General features: G+C 35.8%; 1 protein-coding gene across 6 annotated transcripts in view; it reads left to right on the top strand.

The window, feature by feature from the left end:
• Nucleotides 1-12863, top strand: part of GRIA4 (glutamate ionotropic receptor AMPA type subunit 4) — a 399918-nt gene that overhangs the window by 143257 nt on the left and 243798 nt on the right. For all 6 annotated transcript variants that reach the window (XM_037047736.1, XM_037047737.1, XM_037047739.1 and 3 more), the window contains one exon: nt 2608-2847. In XM_037047736.1, coding sequence (XP_036903631.1) covers nt 2608-2847 — 240 coding nt within the window. The remainder of the gene's footprint in view (nt 1-2607; nt 2848-12863) is intronic.

Raw genomic sequence — 12863 nt, 5'->3', positions numbered from 1 at the left:
GTGGGAACAAACAGTAGAGGAACTTTGTACAGGACATACCAGTTATTTCTGACCTTTTTTTAGAAGCGTAATATTTTTTGCATATCAAGTCTTATATTGGCTCAGTATTTGAAATTGATGAAATCAGAAGTGCTGTTGGGGTTTTGGGAAGAGGGATATACTGCAGGAAGAGGTCCACACTTGCCCACCCATTCCTGCCTCACCAAGAGTTCTCATGCAAAGCTATACAAGTCCTCTTAGAGAATTCGTGGGGTTCCTAAGAAACTTACCATTTGAACACCCAAATTTGAAAATGGTAAGCCCCATTACAGAAAGGCTTTGTAAAAGTTCATTATATGCATGAAAAAATTAAAATGTCTAACTTGTAAATCCTGTTTGTTTACATTTTACTTGAACAATATTAAAATCCATGTGTAGTATCTCCAGCAAATTGAAAGTCGGCATCTTAGATATGATTTCTAAAGCTCTTCCACTTTAATTTTTTTCAGTAAAGTAAAATAACATTTAACTGAAGCAGATTATTTACAATGTAAAGGTTGAAAGTGGCCCCTCAATTTGCATGAAAATCAAGAGAACAAGAATATATGACAACATAGAGGACCACCTCTAATTTTGACAAATGTGCAGCACTTACAGAAATACATCCAAAATCTGGATAAAACACTCACAAGGGTAAGGTCCCATCCAGCAGCTTGATTTTTCAGGTTATTTGGGGTACAAAACTAAAGTCACTTGAAACCCAAGATTCCCAAATAATACCTCTTACAGTTTGCAAGGAAATTATAGCCATTCATACTGCCCAATCAAATTCCCCATGTTTGTCAATCCACTCAGGTGATCAAATCCTAGTTCCTGAGCGAGCATAGAACATATACAGTATCTTTTCAAGCACATCGTCTAATGATGACCCACAGCAATACATTAATTTTCTGTTCGTTGTTACCCTCTTATGTTATATTTACATTGCTTAGACTCTATCCCCAATTCCAAGAGACACAATAAACAAGAACAAAAGAAACACCCCCAGGTTTTATTAATTTGTCTTATTTAATTATGCTTCATAATTTCCTAAAACCGATTATTACTTTAACAAAGCAAAATCTAATTTTTGTATCACTATGAATTATTCTTAAAATATACACCTGTAGTCTATCCAACATTCTAGGCTTCTTAATGAATTTAGCAATTACAATCAGTAATCAAAATCACAAAACATAAAAATTTTATAAAACTAACAACTTCTTAAACTACCTATATAAGCCAAGGAGAAATAGGATCTTTAGCCAAGTGATAAACTACAAGAATTTGGAATACAAAGAATCTCAACTTATGTGTAAACAGTAAAAGAGTATCCCCTAATTCAGGCTTGTATACTTTAAAACATAAACTAGAAAAAGTCACCCAAGTTTGAACTAGAAATCAGTTATATCAAAAGAGTAATCAAAATATGACTGGGCAAGAATGTTGACAAGAATTTTTTTCTCTATAATTTGCCCTTTGTCCTTGCAACAAATGGGAGGGTGAGAAAAAAAGGCAAGATGAGACTAGTCACCTGTTTACATGAGACTGGTCACCTGGTCACTTTGGGTTCTCTTACTTCAGGAGAACTTGGTTCATTGAGGTTTGAAAGTTTGGTTTTATGGCCTACCTAAAGCCTATACAAGTTGGCCACAATTTCACTAAGCATCTAGGATATTGCAATAAAGATTTTACAGACAACATGATTTTTATTTTCAAAAATGATTCAAGAGCCCTGGCTGGTGTAGCTCAGTGGATTGAGTGCGGGCCTGCGAACCACAGGATCACGGTTCGATTCTCAGTCAGGGCACATGCCTGGGTTGCAGGCCAGTTCCCAGCAGGGGACTCACAAGAGGCAACATTGATATTTCTCTCCTTCCTTTCCCCTCTAAAGATAAATAAATAAAACAAAAAAAAAAGATTCAAGAGAACTCTAAGGTTGTGATAAAAAATGAAAGTAAAGGTTTTTCAGGAACATGTGTAAAGGACACATGGACAAAACCAAAGCAGGGTGGGACTGAGGGTGGGAAGTGGCCGGGTATGGCAGGGGTGGAGGTGAGTGGTGAGGGGAAAGTAGAGGCAACTGTACTTGAACAACAATTTAAAAATGTGAAAAAAATGAAACTGCCACTGGGAAAAACAATTTAGGCTGAGTAGAAAGCAAATGCAGTCCATTTCAAACTAGAGGAAATAAATTTATAACTTCCAAAAGATGGCATGTTAGTAATTTAAGTGTTCTTCTAGATATACTTAATTTTTTTCAAAGTAAAGTATTACACTATTACATGTAAGAAAAAGATACAGAGAAAAATTTGAACTTGTCACACTTAAAAGGTCTCTCGCATAAGATTTGCCACATTACCACAGAACACCATATATTACTTATTTCGCTTTAATTTAAATTGGCTTCTTGAGAAAGGAAGCATTTGGCCTCAAGTTATCCCAATTAATTGTACACTTGACTTTTACACTTTTCTTGTATTCTTGACACACCAGTGATTCAGAGATACCTTTTTATTTCACAGGCTGTAGATGTGGCAGTTAACAATTTTTTAATGTATTCATGTTTTTTTCTTTCTCTCATTTCAGTCTGTTCCCAGTACTCTAGAGGAGTATTTGCCATTTTTGGACTCTATGACAAGAGGTCAGTACATACCTTGACCTCATTCTGCAGCGCCTTACACATCTCCCTCATCACTCCAAGTTTCCCTACGGAGGGGGAGAGCCAGTTTGTGTTGCAGCTACGGCCTTCCTTGAGAGGAGCCCTCTTGAGTCTGCTGGATCACTATGAATGGAACTGTTTTGTCTTCCTGTATGACACAGACAGGGGTAAGTTGCAATCCCACCTCTACATAAGTAAAACTCTAATTTCAATCTGAACTGGCCTTGCATACTTGTGATTTAGCAAAATATTTTCATTCTTAACATGACTGAAAAACCAGAAAATAGTCAGTGTGTACTGTCAATACCTTTATTTTGACTCTGGGGGAAATTTTCTATAAAACTAGCTTTAAATTCACAAGGTTACTTATGAACAAACTATGCTTGGTTATGTAGTTGAAACTAAGAGAAATAATTCTTTAAAAAATTCTGTAATGACATTTTAGGTATCATAAAACAAATAAGTCTTTTACTTCAAATGCAAATGATTTAATGTTTTGAAACATCTAAAAATAGATCAAATCAAGCCATGGCTTTGAGTTTGAAACACAAGGCTTTAAATGAGTAATTGAAAGACCCTAACAATGACAATTGGTTTGATAATAAGCTTCTGCTTGCTGGCAACCTTTCATTTCGTCTTTAGCTATAGGCTCTAACAGTTAATAAGTGATATCATAGGACCCATGTGTTGGAGAAACAAGGTGGAGAACTAACACTAAATTATTGACAATCCATACATTTTTCTACAAAGTACTTTGATTTTTAAGTTGGAAACATACCTTAAAGAGTTCCTACTTTTTTCCATTGTTTTTTTAGTGACTAGAATAATGACAACATGTTGTATTTCAAAATAAACATCAGGGAATCACCTGTGTAGTTTTGTCTTTGATCCTTTTTCCTGAAAGTGTAAGATGTCTGAGAAGACAGGCAGTTAGAATAAAAATTGGAACAGGCAACATTTTAAGAACATCCTTGAATAAAATTCTATCTTTAAAATGAGTAAAACAATAAACAAGCAAGAGAAATCCTTTGAAGATATAATCACCTTCAAAAGTCCAAAGCATAATTTTCTATACTTAGATATAAAAATTCATTAAAGGAATTTATCTCATTAAAATTTACATTTTTAATCAGGTGCGAACAGTATGTATGTCATGTAAGATGTCCTATCAACAGTGCTCTTAGCACATTACTCATATTGGATTCATGGTATATTTGATTTTCAGAGACAAGCTCAGAACATTTATACTATGAATGTGTTTTATATGTGGGCAGAGCATACTCTAATTCACGCTTGGAAGTATAGGAACCTGCCTACATTTACAACATCATTTTCCAATAACTAACAATCCAAAGCATCCTAGAGAATGTTTCACAGTTTACAGATATCATCTCTGTTTATTTCTAACTTTTGGGAAAATCCTTGAGAAGAAGACATTGAAATCTGAAAACACAAATGAAACCAGTGGAACATGACTAGACGTCTATTAGAATGGCCACAGATCAGATTGTTGACCACACCAAATGATGGGAAGGATGTGGAGTAACAGGAACTCTCGCTTATTATTGGTGGGAATGGGAAGAGGTACAGCCAACTTTGCATGTTCTTATAAAACTGAATATGTGACTAACATATCATCCAGCAATCACTCTCCTCGGTATTTACCCAAAGAAGCTGAAAACTTATATCAACACAAAAACCTGCACACACGTGTTCATAGCAGCTTTATTCATAATTGCCAAAACTTGCAAACAACCAAGATGACTTTTAATAGGTGAATGGATAATTAAACTGTGGTACATTCAGACAATGGATTACTATTCAAAGCTAAATAATAAGGACTATCAAGCCATGAAAAGATATAAAGGAACCTTAAACACAAATTATTAAGTGAAAAAAGCACATTTTAAAAGGCTTCATACTATATGATTCCAACTACATGACATTCTTGAAAAGGCAAAACTATGAAGACTGAAAGAATCAGTGATTTCCAGGGGTAAAGAGGGAATTGGGTTGAATAGGTGGAGAACAAAGGATTTTTAGGACAGTGAAACTGCTCTCTATGATACTATAATGGTGAATAAAAGTCCTTATACATTTGTTTAAAACCACAGAATGTACACCACCATGAGGAAACCCTATTGTAACCTAGGGATTTTGTGTGACCATGATGTGTTAATGTAGGTTCATCAATTATAAAATATGAATATCAAATGCAAAAAATCACACTTTGGTAAATTAACTGAGAGTGTTTTTAAAAATTGAATCATGATGTGAAGAATTATGTACTGGGATGTAGATGAGATGTTTATTCCTGTGGTTCATTGTGACACAGTCCAGTTTGCCACTTTAGGTAGAAGATCCTAGTTTTGTAGCATCTTTGTCTCATAGGTCTCATAGAAATACTAATGGGACTGCCATCTCCCTCTTTTCCTCTGCCCCTGTGTAAACCAATCTCTAACAAGGAGAAGGTGTGGGCATTTGTGCATCAGGCTCTGCATTAAACAGGGATTAAACACTATGTGTTGCTTTTGCACCAGTTTATACTTTTTACGGTCCTCACTCCTGCAAAGCAAGTGAGATGCTTCAGCCTTGAGCCACCTCCCATTACTTCTCTCTCATCCTGGTTTTTCTCTAGTATAAGCAGATATACTGCACATAGTTATTTAAAGACTCTTTCTCTTGGTTAAATTCCTGCCTTCAAAGTTTGAAGCCCATCATGGTACAAGCATTATTTCTTCTAATACAACATCTTGTAAACTTTAATCACATACTAACTTGCTACACAAAGCATATTTTTTCCTTGTCATCACCCTAGAATTTAACTGTTTTGCTTCTAACTGACTACTGTAAGTCACTCTAGAATTTCTTCGGTTTCTCCAATAATTGTTTCAGGGTGACCAGCAAGTCCTTTGTATTGCCTTCTATTATACTAACCCAATCCAACTTTAAAATAAACATCTTTATTTCTAGGGTAGTTTCATGAATGAAAAATAATAACACATTAGAAAAATGGCCATTTCTTGATGCGCAGATGGTTCACCCAGCCAGCAGACCACCGTGCTTCCCAATATTCTGGGGCTTAATGAGGTACTTATAAAAGATAAAAATAATTTTTTCCTTTTGAAATTGCTGTGTTCATTTTACAAGTTCCAAAGAACAGGTTCAATTTATGCCCTCTTAGATACTATGCTGAATTACTTATCATTATCATTAACTGATATGTGGACCTCAGTTATGAACATAGGATTAACGTCCATCATAAACACAATTGACTAAGAAAAATCCATATTTTCACATCATGAAGAAAAAAGAGTACACATCAACATTAAAGGTCAGAATATTTTTCAAATAATGTACAAAACAAAGTGTAATGAAATAAAATGACATAAAACATTTTGATACTTTAATCTTTTAGTGTTACCATAAACTGCCTATTGACACATTTTTCTTGTTATAAGTTGCTGCCTTAATTATGACCCTGAATTTCTCCACAAAATTTACTGGAACATGGCCTTCTGATGTATCATATATACTTATTTTGGAATAAATTATTTCATTGATCCACTCAATTATTTCTGAAATCTTAATCCCTGTAGTAATATAATGAACTTTTAAGATACAAGAGCTTTATTGTCATAACTTAAAATAGTGTTTTTATGTTGAATTACCATCAATAAAAGGAATGTCACTTTATTTCTCTCACATAAGACCTGTGTTCTAGTCCTCATCTGCTATAAAGAGCTATGTAAATCTGTCTATATTTTTGTCCACTTTGGAAGGAAGGAAAGAAGGAAGGAAAAAAAGGAAGGCAGGCAGGCAGGCAGGAAGGAAGGAAGGAAGGAAGGGAGGGAGGGAAACAGAGAAAGGAAGGAAGGAAAAGGAGATGGGAAAGAGGGAGAAAGTTGAACTGCAGTGTCTTTAAGGCCCATTTAAACTATCTTTAAGAGTTTCTTATTATTTTTTTACGTTCCAAATATTCTATTCCTTCCCTGGAAATATTGGACAGAAAGACAGTAAGTAGCATAAGTGATATCTTTATCATCAGGTGACTCCCTGCTTCTGTTCATTTGACTGCCCTCAAAGAAGAAAAAAATAAATTCATTTATTCAATTCAATTTATTTATTTAGCATTCAATAAAAAATTATAGTTTACTTTGTATCAGGCACTTTGACAGGTATTATGAGTACAATGATGGAAAGGCACTACTGATCATAAATTAACTCACTTACTATGACTTTATCAGGAAATAGTACACAACACTCTCCTTTACAACCAGAAAGTTGCCTTTGATGCATAGCTTGGTGTTTTTACAATTTTAATTTGGAACACAACTGTTTTCCAAGTAGATCAATATCCTTGTGGAAATAGATTATTTAAATACAAATGATAAAATTTTTGACTTGATAAATATGAACTATTGAATGTTTGAAATGTGATATATGCACCCGAGGAATTAAATTTTAAACTATATTTCATTTTATTTGATTAATTTAAGTCGCCATATTTGCCCAATGGCTACTGTATTTGGACAACACAGCACATCTAACCACTGAACTCTTATGAAATAATATATTTCACTTTTCATGAACTTTCCAAATCTCATCTTAACTCATATTTTACTAATAAGTAAGAAAATAAATTAGAGAACATCCTGTGCATAATCTTTTTATAGTCATTTTAACATGGCATTATCTATACATTGACATATCTTTTCTTCCCCCAGAAACAAGTTGTTCAGTAATTATTATATCTTCTCACATTTATACCTTTTGTGCCTAGTATAGTGACCCCTGATAGGCATATTATATAAATATGGAATTAATTAATTAATTAATTAAGTGAAGTACTTGACCATAGATATCAGTTTTAGTTCTCTAGTAACCAATCATTTAAGATGATTGTTTACTCAGATGTTGTCATTTGAAATAGGTATTTTTAAAGAAAACTATTTTTTACCTGTGTCTGTTGCCCAGAATTTTAAATACTCATGATATGTTTATGGCCATAACTAACACCACAGGTAACAAGATGAGTTTATGATCCAGGAAGAGATGAGGAGATAAAAACCTAACATTTTTAAACTTCTAATGATCACTGTCATTTTTTTCAAAACCGTTAAGATGGCCAGCAATTGTGATCTCATGTCCAGAGTAAGCTACTGACCTTGTTTTATTTCCTCTTGCTTCCTTTTAATGTTTAATGCTCGCTATTTTACTCAGATTAGTGCTTTCTGGTCTCATAGTGTTATTTCATGGGCTGCTAAATATGTTATATCCAATATCTTAATAAGTATTATAATACTATGTTAATTGTTCCTAGAAAACATATATTTGGCAAAGCATAGAGAAAAAACTTTGGCTTATTCTGGCTTGTTTCCATTGATATATATTTTTTTTCTTTTTAGAATTTTTTGTTAACAAAAATTATATTCTACACATCACATAACATATTTTCAGAAACCTAGGAAACAATGTTGCAGAGGGCGTAATATGTATATTCTGCTACTCTGTGCTGAAGTCAGTGCAAGAAGTGACGAGGGGATGGAATGAGCGCATTTGTGGTGAGAGGGAGGGATCTTGATATTTTATTCCTACTTACTGAGATTTACTGCATATATGTCTTTTATTTTTAAACTGCCTTAAATCTTTTGCAAACAAGACTTAAGATTTAAATAACAGACAAAGGGAACAAGTGAATAAGAAAAGGATGAAACACCTTTAAATGACATCTCCTTTTCTCCCAATAAATAAGCTTGTAAAAACCACTCCAGAGAACTCTCGTATCTTCTTTTTCTTTTTATATTGTGCCACTCCATTGCTCTTTCCCACTTTCTCTTCCTTCACTCAAAACCTTGAGTGATCTTAGGTGCACTAGGAATCTAATCTTCTCTTGTTCATTACCACTTGTGGACTCCTAAGATTCTCTTAACCTCACGTCCATGAATAACATAGGTGGATGACAGAGCAGATGACACTAAGGAAAATATAGCATGATGACTTCAATTCCTACCGAAGTAAAATTACTGGTATGTCTGCTTCTTCTTTGCAATCACTTTCAGATAGGAGTGGGATAAGGAGGATCAGGGGAACACCTGTCAGCCGGACTTGGAGCTCCTCACAGAGGAACTCTTGGTATCTAGAGGGCTGATTGTAAGCACCTTTTATTTCCTTGCTCTCCCCACCTGCAGTTCCTAATTACCACACATGCTAACACTCCACCAACACATGTCTATCATTGACTGTGTCACTAAAATGCTTCTGGATGATTTTTTAAAATTAAAAACAAAATTAGAAGACAAGAGCAAAACAAAGTTAATTGACATACAAATTCTTCAGAGGTAAGCCTCACATTTTAACCTGTATTATCTAAGAGGGGATGAATAATTTTTCTTTAATTCTTGATAGTATTAAGCCCTTATTTTCAACTTATTTCTTATCCCTGAAAGAAAAAATATTAAGTCAAAAACCCATCACCAGTATGAACAGGAGTTTCCTTTTTGTAAGCCTCCCATGATGACCCTCCAGCAATTATCTGTGTTTATAGCGGACCCATTAGGACTTAGACTGTTTTATAGTTCATTCAAATATATTTTCCTACTGACTTTTATTACACTCATGGTCAAGCTAACAAGGCCAAATATTTACTTATTGTCAGTTGCCCAGTATGAGCATAACCCAGTCCACTGGGAGGCAACCTCACTTAACTACATCTCTCAAGCACATATCACTGCCTTCTTGCTGGAACTGAGACTGTGGGAGAGCAAAAAAAAAAAAAAATACAGGTATAAAAACAACAGTGGATCTGTGTATGGAGAGTCTTACTTGTAATTGAGGGAGTCATAGTAATCAGCTACAGGCAAGGTAGATGCTTCTCCCTTCACAGCCTGTTTTTGGTATCAGTGCAATGCTTACTCTCTGCCCTCATTAACCCAGCTGCCACAGGCTCTTCCCGCTGTGGGTTAGAACCGAGGGGTGATTGGATAGGATGAAGGAGCAGAAGTGGTGTGTTTATGAAGAAACTTATATGTTGGGTCCCTTTAAATATGGTGAGAGGAGGCAAAGGGAAGTTCGTGTCTGTTACCTCCCACATTCCCTCATTACAGAATGAAGGATATGAGGTCAATGCTGGAAGCCATAGTCATATTATGAAGGAGTGCTGAAATCAAGGAAGGAGGCTGAATCAGAACAGGACTGCCAATTGAGGAGATTAGGAAAGAAAGGTGACATGAAGCTAAAATGAGGGTAGTCAACGAAGACACCAGAATAAGGAACAATGGGCTGCCAGTGTGAACTGGAGATGAGTATAGAAACCTGCAGTTGCTTTGGTGGTGCCGGCAGCCTTCCAGATTTTCATTTGATAGTTGGAAGAGGCCAGAGCGCAATGGCAGGAAAACACAGTATGCAATTCTCCATGAATACTTGTGCTGGGTTACTTTACTTGTCACTTAGGAGACACTAGACACACATTGTTGACTGACTGACTGTTCGGATGCTCTCCCTTTCCCATTTCTTTCCCACTGTCAGTGTTCAGTCTCTGAACAAACAATAAGAGCAGATCTTTGTAAGATCTATGGAGGCCCTACCCACTAGAAAGGTGATTGTGTGATCATACCTTGCCTCATGGAAATTCAAACAAACAAATTATAAAATAAGTGTATGGGTACAGCAGAGTACTGATTTCCCCCATAGTGATCATTTCAGTGCTTTATTTAGAAATATTAAATTTGTCTAAAAAATATTTGCTATGATAGCGTCTAGAGCATGTGCTGAATCTGTCAGTGGAATCATTCCTCCATGCCTGAGGACCAAGGGGCAGAGGGGGAGCATGTTTCTTGAGAATCATCACATGGATGGAATGTGGATACAATGTTTAGCCATTTTTTTAATCCAGAACAGAAAAAATGGAAGAAGCTTTCTCACTGGTTTCACTTTTCAGTGACCCAGACTTTTTAAAGCAATGAGCTTTCAAATGACTTGCAACTTCCTGACAACTTCTTCATTTAAAAAAAAAGTGTTGCTTGTCTGAAGATCTGGGGGAGAATCTCTTTTTTAGAGCTCTGATGAACATATTGCCTAAAGATAACTTATATTGTCTCAATGAATTTTCCTATTATAAAAATGGAACAAATGAGTATGTAATGGCAATGCACAATTAAGGTTGAAATCTTGGGTTGTGGCAGGGGAAATTCCCAGCCTCACAGGAGAGTTTGTTGGAGACACCCACAGGGTCCTAGAACATACACAAACCCACTCAGCTGGGAATCAGCACCAGAGGACCCAGTTTGATTGTGAGTAGAGGGGGAAGTAGCTAAAAGCTAGCTGAGAGCCCAGCAAGTAGTTTTGCTCTCTCTCTGACCCCTCCACCACAGACAGTGCCACAATGCAGCTACGTGGATTGCCCTCTCTTGGTGAATACCTAAGGCCCCACTCCCTTAAAATATAACATGTGTATCGAAACAAAAATTATGGCCCAGGTGAAAAAAACAGATCAAAACTCCAAAAATAGAACTAAGCCATGAAGAGATAGCCAACCTATTGATGCAAAATTCAAAACACTGGTAATAAGGATGCTCACAAAATGGTTGAGTATGATTGCAAAATAGAGGAAAGAGTGAGGGCTATGCAAAGTGAAATAAAAAAAAATGTAGAAGATACCAACAGCGAATGGATGAAAACCAGGACTCAAATCAATGACATGGACCAGAAGGAAGAAATAAGCATTCAATAGGAACAGAATGAAGAAACAAGAATTCAAAAAAAAATAGAAGAGAGGTTTAGGAACCTCTGGGACAACTTTAAACATTCCAACATCCAAATCATAGGGGTGACAGATGGAGAAGAGAAAGAACAAGAAATGGACAACTTATTTTAAAAAATACTTAAGGAGAACTTCCTCAATCCATCAAAGGAAATGGATAGACTTCCAGGAAGTCCAGGAAGCTTACTGAGTCCCAAAGAAGTTGGACCCAAGGCACCACACGCCAAGGCACATCATACTTACATCACCCAAGATTAAGGTTAAAGAGAGAATCTTAAAAGGAGCAAGAGAAAAGGAGACAGTTACCTACAAAGGAGTTCCCATAAGATTATCAGCTGATTTCTCAAAATAAACCTTGCAGGCAAGAAGGGACTGGAAAGAAGTATTTGAAGTTATGAAAGGCAAGGACCTACATCCAAGATCATTCTATCCAGCAAAACTATCATTTAGAAGGAAGAGCAGATAAAGTGCTTCCCAGATAAGGTCAAGTTAAAGAAGTTCATCATCACCAAGCTCTTATTACATGAAATGTTAAAGGGACTTATCTAAGAAAACAAAGATCAAAACTATGAACAGTAAACGACAGCAAACAACTATCAACAACTGAAGCTAAAACAAACACAAACTAATCAAACAATAGAACAGGAACAGAATCAGAGAGATGGGGATCACATGGAGGGTTATCAGCAGAGAGGTGGGGAGAGAATGGGAAAAAAGGTATAGGGAATGAGGAGCACAAATGGTAGGTACAAAATAGACAGGGTGAAGTTAAGAATAGTATAGGAATTGGAGAAGCCAAATAACTTGTATGTATGACCCATGGACATGAACTAAGGTAGGGGAATGCTGGTGGAAAGGAAGGTACAAGATAGAGGGAAATAAAGGTGAGGGGGAAAATGGGACAACTGTAATAGCATAGTCAATAAAAGATACTTTGTAAAAGGTTAAAATTGTTACAATGAAAAATGTATATCAAAGGTAAAGTTTACTTAACTGATATGTCTTATAGTTTATTCACCATGTTATATCATCCATGACATGAGGGCTATGGAAAGAAAAGCACTGACCTATTATTTGATTCCAAGGAAAGGAGTTCTTAGATACAAATTCCTTCGAGTTGGAGCTACACCAGCCCTGCCGTTCGTTGGACTGTCCAAATAGAAATACATACATCCCACATTTTTTCAGCTCTACAGCTCAGATGTTGTCAGTGGAGGTCAGCTATACTGTTGAACAGCCATGAGTGATGGAAAGCAAACTCCACCTGTACCATTTATTACATGTTTGACTCTAAGTAGTTCCCAATCATTGCTAGATCTCAGTTTTCTAGTCTAAATAAAATAGTGTTAGTAGACAAACCTACCAGGTCATTGTGGTTTAAATATCAAGTGCTTGCAAAGTTCCTGGTGTACAGTAAACTAT

The sequence above is a fragment of the Sturnira hondurensis genome, unplaced genomic scaffold (genome assembly GCF_014824575.4).
Source record: "Sturnira hondurensis isolate 20B ecotype Veracruz unplaced genomic scaffold, ASM1482457v3 Scaffold0006213, whole genome shotgun sequence".
NCBI lineage: Eukaryota > Metazoa > Chordata > Mammalia > Chiroptera > Phyllostomidae > Sturnira > Sturnira hondurensis.
The sequence above is the reverse complement of the archived record's forward strand: the minus strand, read 5'-3'. Positions and strand labels throughout refer to the sequence as shown.